This window comes from Rhinichthys klamathensis, unplaced genomic scaffold (assembly GCF_029890125.1).
Source record: "Rhinichthys klamathensis goyatoka isolate OS25496 unplaced genomic scaffold, OSU_Roscu_1.1 h1tg000104l_1, whole genome shotgun sequence".
Lineage (NCBI taxonomy): Eukaryota > Metazoa > Chordata > Actinopteri > Cypriniformes > Leuciscidae > Rhinichthys > Rhinichthys klamathensis.
The window spans coordinates 3,859,340-3,879,434 of NW_026606643.1; the positions used below are offsets into that span (position 1 = coordinate 3,859,340).

At 37.4% G+C, this 20,095-nt stretch overlaps 1 protein-coding gene across 5 annotated transcripts in view; it reads right to left on the reverse strand.

The window, feature by feature from the left end:
* strbp (spermatid perinuclear RNA binding protein) overlaps positions 1–20,095 on the reverse strand; it is a 101,234-nt gene that overhangs the window by 36,895 nt on the left and 44,244 nt on the right. For all 5 annotated transcript variants that reach the window (XM_056253394.1, XM_056253392.1, XM_056253393.1 and 2 more), the window contains exon 3: positions 5,708–5,833. In XM_056253394.1, the coding sequence (XP_056109369.1) occupies positions 5,708–5,710 (3 nt within the window). In that variant the 5' untranslated portion in view covers positions 5,711–5,833. The remainder of the gene's footprint in view (positions 1–5,707; positions 5,834–20,095) is intronic.

Consider the following 20,095-nt stretch of genomic DNA (forward strand, 5'->3'; position numbering starts at 1 on the left):
GTGTGTGTGTGTGTGTGTGTGTGTGTGTGTGTGTGTGTGTGTGTGTGTGTGTGTGTGTGTGTGTGTGTGTGTGTGTGTAAGGGAGATAACCCACTGCTAGATGTGCATTAAACTATTTTAATGCATGGCGGCAAAAAAGCACCCGACTCGAAGCGGAGTGCATTTTGAAATCGTTTAATGCACAGCTAGCTGTGGATTATCCCGCTTATACCATAGTTATTTGCCAGCATTGACAAGTTAAAGCTGTTATTGATGTTTGCAGCACAATATTTGACTGAAAGGGTAAAAATTATTCTGTGTGTGCGCAGCGTGATCTATGATCTCTGTGTTCAAGTGGTGTGTGTGTGTGTGTGTGTGTGTGCACTTGATTAAACTAACTGGAACTACCCGTGCATTAAACAAATTTATTGCACAACTTCCAGCAAATTAGAATCGAGTATTCAGACAGACCATGATATATTCGATTCTAATTGGCTGGAAGGTGCACAATAAAACCATTTAATGCACAGGTAGTATATATATATATATATATATATATATATATATATATATATATATATATATATATATATATATATATATATATATATATATATATATATATATATATATATATATATATATATATATATATATCAGTTAATGTCGATTTTATTTAAAGTAATGAAAACACTTTTTTTGTTGTTTTAATTAACAATAAAAAGAAAATTGTTGTTGACATTTTGTTGATGAAATCAGAGCTCACTGGTTCAATCAAACACTGGTACACCAGAGAACAGCTACTTAACTGCGGTTTCTGCCGTCTCCTACAATTCATCAAAATCACTTAGTTGCAATTAATCTTTCTTGACATGATTTACTCCTTAATTAGAGTGTATGTGAATGTTAATTACAGAGATAATGCAAACATGGGACAGTTTCATAAATGTTAAAGATGCATACAATTTTGAACCAGAAATGAAATCAATGGCACTTTAAAGAGGACTTGTACAGCAGTATATTATAGATTTACTGCCCTCTGAAAATAACTCAACATACAGCCATTATTGTCAAAATTGCCGGCAACAAAGGGAGTTTCTGGATTTTTGTTTTAGATTCTGTCACTCACAGTTGAAGAGTACCTATGATCAAAATTACAGACTTCTACATGCTTTGTAAGTAGGAAAACCTGCAAAATTGGCAGTGTATCAAATACTTGTTCTCCCCACTGTGTATATATCTTTTTGCCATCGAAGCAGCGCTTTTGTAACAAATTCACTGCCTTTAACAATCAATTTAAAGACAATTACAATAAAAAAGAAAATTGTGTAAAAACAGATAGTTACTTAGCTTATTGATTTTTTGGAGAGCTGTGCATTCTTGGAATCAGTATGGGCTATTTTTTTTCTTTTTAATTGGGATGTTCACATGCATCTTTGGCCACTGCTTTGCATGTTTTATTAGCATTAGCTATAAAGAAATTGGTTGTTAGAGGAAAGAAGTTTAAATGAAAGTAGTCTCTCATTCTCACCGAGACTGCATTTATTTGATCAAAAAACACAGTAAAACTTTAGTGTAAATATTGTGAAATATTACAATTTAAAATAATTTTCTTCTATTTGAATATTTATTAACATGTCATTTATTCCTGTGAATTTTCAGCATCATTACTCCAGTCTTCAGTGTCACATGATCCTTCACAAATCATTCAAAGATTTGATGCTTGAGAAACATTTCTGATTATTAGTCATCAATGCTCAAAAAACAGCTGTTTTAAAATGTAAAATTTGCTGCTTCAAATTTTTGTGGAAGCCAAGACAGGATTCTTTGATGAATAGAAATGAGAAAAGTAGATGAATCTCGTGGTGTTTTATGTTTCAAGCTGTTTAACTGCTAACATTTCTACGCACATCTTTCATATAATCCAATTATCTTGCAAACCAACAAGGATAATATAAAAAATAAAGATTTTTGCGCATTGAGAGCTAGTCTCTGCATGCAGCAAAATACGAAGAAAAAAAAGAAAAAAAAGAAAAAAGAGATGGAAATAAAAAGGTAGGTGTGCACTACCAGTCAAATCTTTCATCAATTCTTTCATCATCCTTCACAGGGCCTGAATCTCAATGACATCAGCTCTATTCAACACGAGTTCCATTCCCTAATCCCGTCATTTTCATTCCGTCGCTCTTCCTGTACCATTTCTACATTCGACAGCAGACTTGCTCAATAGCGTATCAAAGCTCATATCAGTGCCACTGCAGTTCCCGGGGGGGTGTGACCTTTCACAGAATATACACATAAAAACGACATGATGCATCCATCTTCTGAACGCCAGCTGTGGTTTAACTAGTAAGAAAAGAAATACAAGATTCATTTGTTTCAATCAGAATTCACAGAGTGACATTTTTACACTGGAGGCTTCAACAAGACAGTCGGGCTTGTTTGTCGAGTGCGAAGCACTGATGGTTGAAGGCTGCAACCTTTAGTGGAGTTGATCAATTACCGTGATGCAGAGTGAACACTTTGACACTGCTATACAAACTACACGTGTTTGTGTCTTTCAACATCTGCAGCAGTGGGTGGCTGGGATATAAAGATGCATATCTGTGCGTTCCCGGCAGTGACAGCGGCCTCTCTGTGGCATCAGGCCAGTATTTAACAGGGTTTATGAGGCGCTCCTAATGGCCGCCTGCGAGTGGCCGTAAAACATACTGGGAAGTGTAAAAGAGTGTAAAATAGCTAAGGAGGAGCAGAGAGCACTGCATCTTAAATCACATCATACCGAGAGGGAAAGGATGGATAAGGATAGAAAGAAGCTTAGTACGAATAATGGTTACATACAGTATTACAATAGTGTTGGGTATCTTCAACTACTGCATAAAACACATTGGGCTGCAATGAAAAAAGGTGCAGTAAGCGATTTCTGAGAAAAACTGTTGATATTTAAGCCAAACAAACACACCCCTCCCTTCATTGCCCCGCCCCCGAAAACGCATGAACACGCAATAGACCTTATTCAGAGCAGCGCCATGACCGGTGTGAAAGCGAGGCTGCGAGGGATAGACTTACTGTATTTTTAAAGGCATCCGCTGTAAAAAGCTGTATAAAGGTCCTAGATCACAATAATTTTCCACAGCTCATTTTGTCTTGGATTTTTTGACAACTGAAATTTCTCGAAAAGATATTTTTGCAGTGTTTAGTCATCAGAACAATCCAAACACACATTAAATAACAGTACAAGCCACTGACGAGATGTCTATCCCTCACAGCCTCGCTTTCATTCCCGTTAAAAAGCAAGCATGGCGGCGCTGCTGTGAACAAGGTCTATGCAAGAGTGTCTCTTTATCATACCTTAAGAGAAGCAAAATAATGCTTCAGGAAACAAAGCCAAAATGACAAGCATTGAGTTGCTGCCATGTGACTAGATATTTGCGTTAATGAGCAGTTGAACAGGTGTACCTAATAAAGTGGCAATTATTGCGAAAAAATAATTTACATTAGAAAGATTCTGAAAGTCATTTTCATGTCCGTTCTTTCGTCTGGGTACAGAATTGCAAATGTCGTTTTTATTGTAATTTGGAACAGATCATTCTTACACTAAACAAAACCCAAGATTATTAAACTAATTGGAGGCTAAACTGAGAATAGCATAATAGTATAATTCTCTACAAACAAATAGAAAAATCAGAATATCACAGAGCAAGATATTATTTGATTCGTAGCAGATTCTATTAGGATTCACTGCAAAAGGAATCTTAAATTTGTGGAACCTGGGGGCAGAGTAAGAAAGAGACAACAAGAACGCATGCATGTGTGAGAGAGAGGGAGAGAGAGAGACCGAGAGAGACAAAGAAATCAAGTATAATCAAGCAAAGGAGAGTTTCATCAAACCACTGGATTAACAAATGGCACACTTGGGACCCATTCACACAAACCGATCTCAATCGAACGGAGTAAGATGGACAAATGCACGCACAGAAGGATCAAGCCCATTAAAAGGGAAATGTATATTTTGCATGGTTTATTTATTAAAAATGTCACTGTAATAGTAGTGTTTATGGTAGTAATGTCTATTTATAGCTCCTGCTCTGCCTATCAGATGGAATAGATAACCGCACAAGGGTACTGGCATGTTGTGTCATCTCTGTGTGTATATTTGAGGTCAGTGTTCAGTAATAAATTAATTACACACCCCTAATTAAAATGTCTTCCAGTCAGACAATGATCTGCAAAGCTGTGCGGCTACTTATTATAGACTTATAGGCATAGACTTGAGCTAACCACAAATAGCTGTTGACTGACGCAGGTCTTCTTGATGAGTGAGAGAGTATGTGTGTGTGTGTGTGTGTGTGTGGTGAGATTGACACAAACAGACTGTGGCAGTGTGCGTGAGCAGCTTTCTGATGCCCAAATTGTTTAAATCTCAAGCGGCCCTAGAACATAGACCTGGGGAATGCCGCTTTCAAAATGTATACAAACACAACTTGACAGAAAAGCAAGCAAGCAGTTTATGCTCTATATAGATGGCCTGTTTGTAACAAGTTGATTAGCACTGAAAATTATTTTGATTCAATTCTAATTTTTTACGATAAAAACATGGTAACAAAAAGCCACATACAATGGAAGTAGAGGGCTTAAAAAGCTGAAATGTGAAGCTTGCGTTTTTGTTAAAGCACTTAAATTCTTCCCTATAATGATTATTAGTCAGGCTTTAAAGTGGCTCCAGCTTGTAAAAGGCTATTTTCATATTCTTGCACATTTTTTTAAAGTTGTTTACAGACTTTATATCATTTGGCACAGAAAAACCACACGGTATAAGGTTTAACTTTTGTGGCTATGTTTTCAAAAGTGTGTTATTTTAACATTTATTGTGTTAATGCACAATGTTTGCTTGTTTGTTTTTTTAAACTGAGGGACAAGCAAAATCATTTTCTATGACATTCAAAAACACCACACCTACAAAATGCAGAACCTGTCTATAAGCCAGAAACACAATACTCAGAATTGTGCATTCATTTTCAGACTGCCATTAGCTTCATAATAGAGCTTTTTTTAATGTTCTGAAAGTCAGTTTATTTGAGAGAGTGTAGGGTCAAGCTGACACATAGCCAGTGTGTGTTAGTGCATTTTCTGTGTGTGTGTGTGGCCAAAGTGGCAGAGCCCAGAGATACACACACTTTTTGACAGGAAGTCGAGTGAAACCAGGAAGGTCACCTCGTTATGTGCACAATAAATCAATACAGATACAGAATCAAAAGACACTGAAAGCTGCTAGAAGGAAAGCAGTGGGAAGCGCTTGGGTGTGTGTGCGTGTGTATGCGCCTGCGTGTGCATATCCAAGGTCACCCCGGCTGCGGTGGCAAAGCTGGGTTAGCATTAGAGCTCACGCTAGCAGGGCGCTCATTATGTTGGGTTATTTATGAACCTCCCCCCAATTCTCAGACTTTAATAATTCAAACAGCACAGCCCTACTCTCCCATGAGACCCTGCTTCCACAAGCCGGAGGTGAGGGCCATTAATCAAACGCTGATCCCCCCCCCCTTTTCTCTCTTTCTCTCTTTCTCTCAACTCCCCATCACATTTTCTCGATCACATCTTAACTCGTTTTAGATTAGAGCGGTTTGGACAGAAACACGTGTAAGGGAGATTTCGTCATTTAGACATCAACCTTGTACGAACAAAACCGTGATACTCAATCAGCCACACAAACAGAAGATGAGGGGTTTACCATGGCGGCTGGAGGGCTGTAGGCGCGGTGTGTCCGTGAACGTGTGTGTGCGAGCGGTGGAGATGGGGGTCTCAGGACGCCCTCTCCTCATGCGCTCGCCTCTCTGCCCACCCCGCTGCACCAAACCTAAGAGACAGACAGAGAACAACATTAATTACACCATTCCGGCATGTATTCGGTATATTTTTCTTGTTAGCATTGCAACAGTGTCAGTGGCACAAGATGGAAAAACATCACTGTAACCAAGGGGACTAAATGTGTAGCATCACAAACCCTCACACACTCTTCCCTCAGGAGGTTTCAGTGACTCTTTGTTTGAAAATGAGCAATGCAGTATATGAAAGTTATACATATTTCATGATCTGGGTGTTGCCACACAACTGAGATGCGGCCCATTGTTCCGCTTGTTTATTTCCCGACACAGGGAGGTTTTAGCATGTATACTTGTTTTATTGAGCACTTATCTGGGTATGTTTATCGGGGTTATCTCACAAAGTGCTTCCACTGCTCAAGATAAACATGACTATAAGTGAAACTCACCTGACTGCAGAGAATACACAGACCAGAATCGTTTTGAGTGCTGGCAATAACCATAATTTGTGGATCAAACACTGAACTGTACATTTTTTTTACCGCACTTAATCCCTTCTTATCTGGCCAAATCTTCCCTGTATTAATGCAATTTCCCTGGAATATAATTTCATTCTCTGGATTATGGCTTTCAGAGCTGAACAGATGTACTCTCAAAAAACGATTTCAGGCCAAAAATGTTTTTAAAAAAAAGAGAGAAAGAAATCCAAACACTGTGAGGGGGATAGAGCTGATCTCAGTCATATTTCAATGCTAAAGAAACAAACTCATTACATCACATGTAACCAGATATTAATGCGTCTACATTTTTGCATATGTGCTGTTGGCTGATCGTCCGCTGGGAATTTCAAACCAGTGAGTGCAGCAAAAAAAAAAAAAAAAAAAAAAAAGTACGTTCCTGAGCACCATCCTGAATGTCAGAAATGACAAATGGGACACCTGGAAGCAAAGACCATAAGCCAATATCAAGTGTGCCATTTGGGACAGGGCCACATACTAGGATTATTTCCATGCTCTGGTTAATGCATATAATATAAAATGTTCTCACCTAATGGACATTATCCAATAATCCATAACCAAGATAATGTTAAACAGGAAGAAATAGTGTTGTCTAATAAGTCACAGCTTATCTCCCAAGTCCCTTTCTGCTCAGCCCTATAGCCTCTAGGTTTGACGTCCCTTTAAGAGATGAACAACTGTATCTCACGTGGGACCCCACGCCGCTGCCAACAGCGCAATTACGCTCAAATGCAGCCCTGCAGATCTTCTGTAATAATGTTCAGTGGAGTGTGTCCACACAGAGACATTCACAGTCTGCTCGCTGGCGTCCCTGCTGTCACTGCCTCGTTATCAGTGGCACAATCTGCTGAAAACACACCACGCATGAGACCTTTCAGAGAGATCATTAGCCAGACAGAACTAACTGGCAAACATTTAAAAAAAGAAATCACTAGACTGATCATCAAATGCCACATATAGCCTAATCAAACTACAATACAGTCTAGTTACATAAGATATAATTTTAAGATGGATTGCAATATTCAAGTAGATTCTTTCATTTGGTTTACCTCAAAAAACCAACAAACTCACAATGTTCAATATATTGACTTTGATTATTTACTATACTTTATTCTGGCAGAATAACAATGTTCTTGTATAATCTTCATTAGTGGGCTTTCTCAGAAGATATTGATAATTAATTAATCACCATATCATGCAATTAAATTAAATGTTTTCATCAACTGATGACCCTAGTCATAATTCTGTTAAAAACTCCCAAAATAACATAGAAACTGCAATGTGTGGTGTGGGTCAAATAAAAGTGGCCACAATTTTAATAAAAAAAAGAAAAATAAATGTAGGCTACTCTTTGCATTCATGTTTGTTTCATATGGTTTAAAAAAATATATTTGTATGCCATTTCCAACCAAAGACATTTAACGACTATAAAAAATATCATGTGGTTTATCAATCAGGTAAAAAGTAATAACATTTTCCTTACATCTTGAATATATGAGTGTACGTACACATCTTAATTATTTTCGAAAAAGTTTTTAAATATACTGCATTATTCAAGGCCTTTTTTTTTCCTTTTTAAAAATATCATAAATTAAATAAATATATTTTTTTAGGGAGTCACAGAGAATAATTTTATTCATCAAACTGAGGTTCAACAAACTCGTTGAAAAAAGCAGGAGATCATTGATTACCATGCAACTAGAGTGGTTGAATTGTGAAAATACATTTAACATCTATATTTCACCACGAACACGAAGAAATGCTCACACCTCCTCAAACAAATAAGTGAAAAGAACGAGATAAGCCTTCTGCAACACTGCCCCCTTCACCGACCTTCCCCTTCACCTTCTTTCTGACTGATGTCAATCCTTTAATCATTTTTTGGTTCCCTCTAGCAGTTTTAGATAATAGAGGTATTAGAAAAGCAAGAGTGGGATGTTGGGTTTAACTGGATTCTGTCACCAGGACAGTCTGGCATTCCTGAAGACAGCCAGCGGCGACATTGCTGCCCTGCAAACAATTACAGTCTCACTTTGTTACAGAATAATAGGGCAAACAAACTAGTTCACGCCCTCCAAATCCCTGCCAGACTTTAAACCAAAATAGCGAGCCATACAGTCCCTTATTCGCCAAAGTTTTCAATAAAGTATCAAGATTTTAGCTTTTTTAACATTAACAGTTCTAGTTTGAAATGTATCGCTAAAACACTTCCCATTAAACGTAAAAATGACATCATATTTTTGCATATGTTTCTGAAGTAAAACAGACTCTATGAATCAAATGTATTGTAAATGTTTTTACAGACAGCAAACATCCCAACAGCAAAACCGAGAATGTGAACAGTTCATGGTATTTCCAGTGATAATTAATATGCGTCTACATTATTTGTATGCCAAAAAGTCGACGAGAAGTAGTTATTTCAAATTTTAAAAGACTAATTTGGTTGGATAAAGTTGGATAGTAGTCTCTTTACATGGCCACTCGCTCTAACGTTAACCTGGATAAATATGCGCTATTATTAGGCACATATCCAAGTGTTTGTGCGGAGTACAGAAGCTGAATTAGCACTTACTGCATGATATGTTTAAGGTAACAATGTGCATTTCTCTCTTATAGTGTCGCATCCACTATACTGCAGAGATGAGAGTCGGCGTCACCAACTTCATCCTTGCAGCCGACACTAACTCAGAAAACACTAGCTTATTAATAAATCGTTCAAACGTTCAGACAGTCTCCTTGCTGTTTTTTCCGACACATTCATAATCATTGCTTTTGCCGGTGCAAAGCACTTAATTTATATTTTAATGCTCATTATGGTTTCTTTTTTCTCCATAATGTAACAATGTCACATATAATATTCTTTCTCAGCCCTAAAACTGAAACCATTTTCCGATGCCACTCTCCAAGTATATATTTAAGTAATAAAATTAAGATTATAACCATCCAACTACTTGACTAATGTATTAAATGAGGGACTAATAGTCGACTAGAAACATCTTTAGTGAGGGGGAGCCCTACAAAAAAAAAAAGTAAAGTACACAAGTTAACATTGGCTTTAGCATATCAAGTAGAAATATATAGATATACAGAGGTATCTATAGAACGAATTTAACAAATCTGAGATATATTTTAAGTTCAACAAAGATAAACCATTTTTTTACTCAAACTTGCAAACAATATTTCCAATCATTGATTTGATAAAGAGTTAAATATGAATTAAATGTTTTTATTTAGAACATGAATTGCTAGAAAAAGTGCTAGCAAGACAAAGGAGTCCGCCATTTTAGTACAATTTCCATCACAAAATGCTATTAATGTACTGTACATCATTTGAGATGCTGAAAATTACACTGCGTCAGAATGTATACTTTCAGAAAATGTCTAGTCATAGTTGAATAACCACCAAATTACCTTATTTTGTCAAAGTGTGCCTTTAGAAACTTATGCGAGACATCTCCTTTGAAGATGTTTGTACAAAAATACAACCCTTAAAACAGAGCGCATGGCACTGCACATTCAGAAACAGAACCTCTTATTGTGATTCATTGGAAATGTGCAGTTCTTTTGCATACTTAAATTAATTAGTGGCAAACCTCATTAAAACACATCAATCCACCTGAGACTTGAGACAACAGGGAGCTAGAAAGGAACGACATTGTTTTCGACTACCAAGCCGAAGACAGAAAGAGGTTTCGTGAGGGGAGTGGGTGAAGAGGGTTACTACTATCATGTCTTTGTCCCAGTGCTACTAATTACATTAATTTTCTTTTTCTTTCATTCTTCTCTGTGTTTCGAGGAAAACTGTTCATTTCTTCTCCAGGGTAATCAACTGAACTGAAAGGGACTTTCAATCTGAGTCTAGTTGACGTTTTCTGTACAAGTTTGGCATTTATTTACTGCCGAAAACCTCCTAAAATTTCAAAATGCGAGCGTGTTGATTCCCTCATTACAAACACCTCATTAGATTCCTCTAAGGAAAAGCGCTCTGGCGGATGGCATCTCATTAGTATGAGGTTGCCAGATCAGCGACACGCTTCTCTGCACACTGAGTATTGGACGGACACTTAATGAATCTTTCACAAGGCAAACCGCACCTGCTCCCACTCTCAGGGCAACCGGAAAAGACTTGGCCGCTGGTTAGGGTGTGTGCGATAAACACATGTTAATTGTGTTGCTCCAAACATACAAACCATCCGTCTGGGAATGCAGTGTTATCCTAATGTTATTTCCAGCTCGAACTGCAACCCATGTAAATGCAACAGTTATGTTTAGGTGAGTGCTGGGTTATTTTCACAGCTAAATATGGAGGCCGGTGTTGACGCTCGGATGAGTTTAAATACCGCTGCTCATCAAAATGTTTACTTCAGAGCCATTTTAACCTCTTTGACTAAGTCTATTAATGCTAATCTCTACGTACCCCATATATTGAGAATGTTTACTGAAGGAAATCATTCCAAACTTGCTCACGCACATACTCGAGTATTCCCTCAGTAGTGTGTTCGGGCGGAAGTGCCTGGACTCAAATCTGCCGACTGACACGCTGAGCGAGCGCCGTCTTACACACCCAAACAGAAGCACGCATGAACGCACATGCCCAGAAAGACAATGAACTTTAGGATGCCCTTCTCATGAAACTTCCTGAATTCTATCCGAAATCCAAGGTTTCTAGATGTTTTTGAATAATTCATTACTAGGAGTTTAATTTAGATTTATGCAGTAGTCAAACCAAGGTTCTAGCACAAAAACATGTAAACAAATCATACGACATGTTGAGCTGAATGACAGCAGTGTCGCAGGTTTCTATTCTTATGCTCAACAATGAGACATCCTGAAAGAGAAAAAAAAATCAGACAGATGAAAGAGAAAAGTATTTTGTTCTTTACATATTTTAACCTTCAGCAAACATTCTTACAAAAGAGCATGAGTTACAAGGGAAAGAAATTGACAGGGTGGGGGTGTCAGCGTGGACCCAAGATAAAGAAAAACTGTGTATTCCAAGTTACAAATGGTTTTGAACATTTTAGGCAGTGTAACAAAGTAAAAAAAAAAAATACACCTTGAATACTGTGAGTGTACACACAAAGACAGAGTTTGAGAAAAGATATTTTGAGTTTGACAAAGATTATGAACAATTTTTTACAACTCAACTAAGTTTTTGCTATGAAAAAAAGTGTAACATTTTATTTAAATGTTTGTATTTAGGACATCAAATATTTGATAGGCAAGACAAAGGAGTCGGACACTTTATTACAAAAATATCATTTCCACAACCGTCATTTCCATCACAAAATGCTATTAAACAAAATACTGCAAATCATTTGAGATGCTGGAAATGACACTGGTCAGAATTTATTACTTTCAGAAAATGTTTCAAAGGTTAATAATGTTTGAAATGGCCAAAAGTGCTCAGTTGAAGAATAACCAAATACATGTATTTTGTCAAAGTAGAAATGGCTCCTTTTAAGACGTTAATCAGATGCTAGTACAAAAATATGATTCTTAAAACAGAACGTCTTTTTGTAATTCACTGAAAATTTGCTGGGAAAAAATAAATAAAAAGGAAATGTTCAGAATATTATGATCATTTTATAATTAAAATTTTTTACACCTTGAATACTCTGAGGGTACACAAATCATTATAATCCTTATTTTCAAAAGTATATTGATTTTGTTTTTAAATATACTGGCTAAAAAAAAATCCAAATTACTTTTTTTATTATTATTTTGAGGTTCTGCAAGGGCCCTCTCTATGTTATAAAAGAAATTGTGTTTTCTATGGCATTTTTACATGGCACTCATTAGGGCGACATAAGATTATAAATAATAATAAATGATTACTTAAGGTTTTGTTAAATTACACAAAAAAGCCAAAAAGAGGAAAACCTACTAATAATTGTCCAGACTTGCTGTGAGATACCTACCTATATTAATAAAGTTATGTGTAAGTGAATGAAAGTCATTTTTCATAATAAAACTGTAAGGCAGAACAAAGACCTAAAAGAACTGAGGCAAATCTCAGAAATAGCTTCCTAAAGAAAAAGAAAATGAAAACAATTCTTTAAATGTCCTTCCAACACTTCTAAATGCAACAATGAAGCATCACATGCATTTATTAAAAAAACCTAAATATTTCAACAGTTCACCTTTTTTTCTCAGGGTGAGAGCATTTAAGAGTCAATAAGGAAATCTAGCATGCTCCAAAAGAACGCTCTGACGTCAACTTAGTCACCCTGTCATCTTGAACAGATGCATACTGTAAATCTCATTACAACCCACTCTGTTCAAAGGCAACGAAAAAACAATCCTAAAGCTGCTAATATAACGCCAATTATTGCACAATGCAAAAAAATACATCATCTTCCAAAAATCTTCCAACAGTTATCTCCAATGCTGACTTGTCTTCCTGGAATCTCTTGATTAAAACGTGGCTTATGTTGAAGTGGAAATGCGAGTGAAAGTGCAGCTTCACGCATTTGTTCATTTGGCAGTGAAAGAAAATGCTGAACATGCTACAGTGAGAATGGGTGATCAATAAACAAATAACTGCATTGTCAATATTTAAGATGGAGGGGTGTTTCCTGCTGACTGGAGGTCAACCCTGTAGAAGTGAGGAAGAGGAGGATACGTTACGAAGGGAAAGTATAAGAGACTAGCAACTAGTGTGTGACTTCCTGTTGTCATTCACGGTTTCTACAAATGCAAAATAATCTCTCACTTAGACTCGCTTTTCCCTCACACAATTCTCATTTGTCTCACTTCTATACAGTTTTGCCACTTCCTCAATCAACTTCTAATGGCCTAATGTGAAACTGACTCGAGCCTGATTTATGCTTTGAAGCGTGAGTGCACACGCTCCTCCCCAAATGGAAGAGGCGTTTATACTTGACGCGCTCGTCGTTGTACTTTTCTTTGAAACGATAGGGGGCGACTCGGAGTAATTGTTCTCTAAAGTTGGAAGCAGCGGTGAGCAGTAAGGTATATGTGACGACATTTCACCAAAACCACACTACAAAACAATTGTGTAAACCTTTAGATTATTACTTCTGACATTAGAACAAAATATATGGATATGAGAACATGTACGAAATTAAACAACGATAACAAACAATATTTTCTAATTTCACTAAACAGTTTAATTTCATTCTGTGAACATTTTTTTTTATTAAACATGGACCTTTATTTTCATTAAAAGGGCTTATTTCTGCTATCGTAGGATCGTTTTGTAAATGTAAGCAATTCATTTAGACAAGAGCAAACTGCGGTGCTGTGGTGGGACATCTTCAGGAGCGGAGACACCCAGAAAGTCACTTACAGTACACACGTCGAGTATAAATCAGCCTTAACAGACACACAGCAGACAGAAAGATCCATCAAAGCAAATGCTTCCCAAACTGAAATCAATATTATAATGACCGGATTTAGCTGCTGTGTGTAATTCTACCATGTTAAAATACTTTCTATCACAGGTTTTCCTGTAGATTAGGTCACAATACCAAAACAGTTCATATCAGTATCAATGAAATTCACTTAATTTGATAATCTAATGGGGTGATAAACAAAGAAACCCAAAAACGTGGAAAAACGTGCCAGTGGCAGTACTTCTGTCAAATGATATCACGTTGCTTCTTGCACGTCTTGAGACACTTTCAAAGTGAAATGTCCAGTGAGTGGCAGTAAAGCCCGTTCAGATGAACGTAAATCTGATAACATTTTATGTTGGTTATTGTACATATCTTGGCAGTAAACAAAATGTGGCAGTGGCACTGAAAAGTTAATGCTCTATCGTATTTGAAAATAACATCCTCTACACTAAACCTATCTGAGAGAGTTGAATCTTCGCATCGCAAGTGCACTGCAGTACCGGGTGAGATACAGAGCAAGTTTACTACATCAGAAAAGCCACATATTTGCAGCTGATTATGTGATGCAGCAAAAATGTAGCAGCTTAAAATTTAGAGCTGGGTTTCGATTCAAATTTCAAGAATCGATTCGATTCCGATTCTCAAGATCTTGAATCGATTATCATTATTCGATCCGATCTGATCCGATTTTCGAGATTTAGATAAGTGTTTTTGTTTTTTCCAGCTGTTACCTGAATTACAGGACTGTAGTTATGCAACATATTGATACTAGGCTATTATAGACATTTAACTGCTTGTTTTGAACTTCATGCATGTGTATTGAATGTTAAACAAGTTCATAATGATAACAAACAAGACTGTTTATCGTGGTGATGTGTAGCCTACAGAGGCTTCGCACAGACAGTGAATGAGAGAGATCGGCAGAGCGCGTGCGGATTACCTGCGTCTGTCTTTGAAGTCATATGTATTCGTGAAAAAGGTTGCCGTGTCAAAGGAAAGCGAAATATTTGTCGTATCATCCTTTTAACGTTCACGTCACGGGTATTTACCATAAATGCGCGTCAGCAGCAGCGCTGGTCAGCATTCCACAGCGCGAGGAAGCCGCGGGGAAATAAAATCAGCGAGTCACGCATTGAATCAATGCCATATTGGTCTCTAATAAGTGAAGCATCAGCTTCAGCGTTACCCATGCGACGCATTGCTGCTCAGCTGAGCCTTGAAAAGTGGAACTCAAAGTTAAAAATTATTAACACCTTGTTTCATTACATCTCTTTTAATGAATCAGCTTTTTTGAACGTGTTCGTTGAATGAACGGTTTAATGACTCACTCAAAGCCCGTTGTCGTAACAGTGTGCGCGCTGAGTGAAAGCCTTTCAATGCGCATACAAGGATCTCCCAGTCGCGGCAAGTTAAAGTTCACGGGGAAAATGTAAGCCTATTATTAAATCGATCCTCTGAGTTACGGATCGATCTTTAGAAATTAATATGAAAATCGAATCAGAATTGGTGAATCGATTTTTTCAACACAGCCCTATTAAAATTACTGAAGTTTTACGAGAAAACAGTTTGAGTTTTTCACCTTCAAATTTTCATGTTTAATTCAATGTGATACTTGCCATTTCTTTGTAATTATTTGTGAAATTTACTGAGTGAGGTGAGTGAATCAATCATAATCTTTCTGTTCAAATTAAACTGTCACTTCATTAATGTTGTTTATACATCTGACATAAAACTACACACATTGGCTTGGGTTTTAGACATTAGTGTACTAGACATAAACCTGATCTACAGTATTGGCTGACTCGTTCGTGAAATCCAGCTAGGATATTTCAAACGGGGAACCACAAAAAATGGCCTGGAGTAATTAAATGAAAAAACACATCAAACTGATATCCTCTTCAATGTGGCCTGAGGACTCCAATAACACACACACGCACGTTTAAATCCCCATACAAACACCCACGCTCTGCCCAATAGCGTTTTATTCTAAAACCCTGAACTGCATAAACACGCGCACACACACACACGCGTTACAAATGCAAAACGCGAACAATCGTTGTGGTATTAAAGCTACAGTCAGTCTGTGCATTATTAATTTAATGGCTGGTAAAGTAGCCCTGGAATAAACCCACAAACTCAGACAGAGAATATATTTTAACTCAAAAGATAACTGCTTTTGCACAGAAATCAAGATTACATGCTATTTTTTTTCTTGTTTTAGGCTCAATAAAGTCCAAACAACCACAGAATGCTGCTACTCTTAATGTAAGTAGGTAAACAACAGTCACGCTACAAAAAGTCATCAGCCACAAGCTAATAATAACTATACAGTGTACAGTAAGATAATTACATTAATTGAAGCAATGAATAATTGCAAGTTGCTGAACAAAATAATTGCATATTAAGTGCATTGTTCATCAGTATTACCCGGTACAGTGTAACTACATTGTAACAAACACTATAGCACAATATTACCCATAAAAGTACAGAGCGTCTGAGCACATCAGGCTCATTTATAATCAGGCTAAAAAATATAATAACGTCTTTTAACATCTCTGTACTGTGTATGCATATTAAGTTTAAGTAAATGACGTAAACAAAAAAGACAATTAATCACTTGTCAAATAATGTTGACAGTTCACAAGCGCAAAAAAAAACTCAAGTTTCTCAAACGCTGGACTTGTTTGTGCAGTCTGAGGTTCCAGTGACACATGAAAGACGTCTACAGACTCCTCAGGATACTTTGAGCTTCCAGTTGCTTTGGTGACACTGCAAAAGTGCTAAAAATACAGCTGCCCGTGATACAAAACAACAGCTTAAACTGAAAGCCATTTGGAGTGGATTAAATCTTTTGGAGAAGTGCAAATGGACAAAGAGAGGAAACGCATACAACACTTGTTTAGCACTTATTGAAAAAGCTTTAATAAAGGAAGGAAGGACAAAAAACGAGAAGGAAACAGAGCAGGGAAACTCCATCAGGACAATGAGGTGAATAGATGCAGGAAAGAGAACGAGAAAATCATTGAAAACACTGCTGGATAAGAAAGAAAAGCAGATGAAAGAAATACTAATGTGCGTGTTCTGTGTATGTATGTGTGTGTGTGTGTGTGTGCGCGTGTGTGTGTGCAGATTCAGCCCACTCAACACTTTGTACCCCGCCGATAAATCAAAGAGGCTCTTAGAACTGAGCCAAGACAACGGTTAAACACAGCACAGCGGTCAGCCTCAAAATCAGCATCTTCCGGTCTCCTCCAGACCTCAGAGACACATCACAGCTCAGACGCGCAGCAGAGAAGGGAACTTTAAGGGGCCATACTTGTAGAGTTTCATCTCTTTCCATGAAGCCATTATAAGTCAAAGTTTCTTGTTCTTTTACACAATTATTTTTCACCCTCTCACTGCACTTAAACGGGCTGTTTTTGGTACTTTACACTGGATCTAAATTACCTCTGTTAAGATGACTAACCTATTAGAAGTAAATTTGTACAAAAATGGGTAACACTTTACAATTTTGTTCGCATTAATTAGATACTCAATACTTCTAAAGCATTTATTAATCTTACCTAATGTTAATTTGGACATTTACTAACACATGATTGAAATCAAGTCACATCTGTTAATATTATTCAATGGATCTGAGCTGACATGAACTAACAATGAACAGTTGTACTGTATTTTTATTAACTAACATTAATGAATATGAATAAATACTGGAACAAATGTTTTGCTTATTGTTAATGCATTTACTAATGTTAACCAATGGGACCTTATTGAAAAGTGTTACCAAAATACCAAATGTCTGCCAAATTTGTGAACTGATTTAGTTCTCATTTGGTTCACTAAAAAGAATCCGATTCAAAAGGAACGAATCAGGAATCTCTGCAGGAAAACCATGATCTGCTCACATACTCATTTGAGGAAAATCCACCTTTATTTCTCAGACATCCAATTTTAAAGATATTCCATTTTTATGAGGCACGTTTAAGCACTTCTCACCAATTTTCTATTAAATCAATTATAAATATAAACTATCTAATACATACATACATATATTATATAAATGTAATATTCAAATACTTTTTAAAAATTATAAATGTCATTTATAAAATACAGTTTTTAAAAAAAGTGCACCATGCTGTCGCAAACTACACTATTTATTTTCAGAAGCGAATCCAATTAATATTTTCACACTTTTCTCCCCTATACAGTTTATTTCATGTTAATAATTTTGCATATTGTTGAGCCTGTGCAGCTCATGGAAATATATAGGTCATTTTATGTTTCATTACCAGAATGTTAGATTTGGTCACCATTCGTGTCAGTTCGGAAGCGAAACCACCTGAGAGTCGCTGCATTAGCAAGAGAAAAACAGTTTTCCATCATTTGACCCTTTGAAAGGACTCTTTTATAATTGCCCACGGATCACGCCACTCTCTCACTCCTCTCTCTCCACTTCAGCTTCACGTTCTAGCAACACGCAGGGCAATTCGGTGCGCCAGCTCCCCGCTAGAGTCGCATCCAACCTTGGGCCGCCGTGGCTCAGTATCACGGGCACCATCTGTTCAGCACAGCGGCCTGCCCCCTGCTACTCTACTGCACCGCCAACGTGTGTGTGTGTGTGTGTGGAGGAAGCGAGGTATGTTTGTGAAAGCGGCGAGACAGTGCAGAACAAACTCAGTCTGTGGCTGCATTTATGCAGAAAGAGGAATTCAGAAACAAGTGCGGGTAAACCGAAAGAGGAAAACAGTGCGCGTCTGTGCGCACGCATTAGCCGCCGCGGCACCTCGCGACTCGGCTGCCAAGACACAGTGGATCACTGAATTCATTCATTCCAGGTCGATTTGGGCATGTTACCCGACAACACCAATTTATTAGCGCGATCCCTCGCCGTCTCTCTCAGAATAACCCATTCCCTTCGGTATCCAGCAGTAACCACGACCCACAATGCACTGGGACAAGCAGTCGACGGTCAATCAGATTGAGCTATGCTGTAAATATTTCAGTGGCTGTCTCTTTCCCTCTTCTCCATTCCTTCCTCCTCTCAAACATCCATTTACTTTTTTTTTTCTCAGTCCACCAGGAGCCTTTGGATTCCGGACATGATCTAAAACTCGAATCCCTCAATCGGAATGGCCTGGTTTGCAGAGACCCTCTGAAGTTAGACGGTGTTGAATAGAAACGAATGCAGAGAGAGGTTGGGTTATCAAAGGAGGACGCCCACACGTGCGCTTTCACAGGCAGCGCTGACCTCGGGTGCACGGCTCCGACGCTCCCGATAAAACGCTCTAATTAGACACAGGGAACTCATGCAGGGGCCTTGAGGCTGAACGGGTCTGAAGAGAGCTCATCCTACCTCTCGCTTGTGTTGGGTTTGTTTGAATGCACAGCAAGTGGGAGAAACCTGATGCCAGATTAAGAACTAAACATCACTTTTGAATGAACCTCGAAGGGGAGTGGAAGAAACCGAGTAAAAAGGTCACTGAGGTCACGTGTGTCTCCATGCTCAGAATAAAACACAAGCTTACTGCACAGCATCAATGAAGACTGCCGCCTCGGTTTGCTTTTTTAACAGTATGTGAATAATATTAATAATATTTAAATGTGCAATAATCTCTGCATGCCATTTTTCATGTGTTAAAATGTTTTAGACGTTTTAAGGTTTACGATAAAATATAAATATTAAAAAAGATAGACATTTTATTAATATATATATAAAAAGATAAATATTTGTTGCTTACTATTGTATCAAACTAATAAAATGCATTTGTATAAAATTGCAAAACACGAATAAATATCTGAGATGACTATACAAATAAACATGTAAATGACAATGTCAAGCATCAACAAGTAAATATTTTTCACCCTTTATTCAATAACCATTTCAATATTTATATGCTTTCCCCAAAATTGTTAAAATTTGACCAAACGGTATTCACAGTATTCAATAAACTAAGAGCATGAATGATTGATATTTACTCGTGTACCAATACACATTAACTAACAGTAATATTTACCTACTTATATTCTTACCAAAATATTTTTATATATAAAAATAATACCATGGCAAAAATCAAAGATATTCACAAATAATGCTGCTTAATTTTATATTGACCAAAAAGAAACTGCGGTAATTATAATAAACATTTGTATAAGTTGTTCATGTTCAATATATGAAATGCTGTGTGTTCTGCCCAGCGCTGGTAGTAAGCCTTTACAAACATCACCTCATTCTCATGGAGAAGTGCAGCTCTTGGGGGTTCGATGATAGTGTGAATGGAAAGCAGATATGGGGCTTATGCGCTGTGTGTGTGTGTGTGTGCGGTGACGAGAGAGCGCTGTGTGTGAGGAGGTGAAAAATCGGCTTGCCTCAGCAAAGTGCTGAATTCCTAACAGAGTTCAGTGACCCCAGCACCATCAG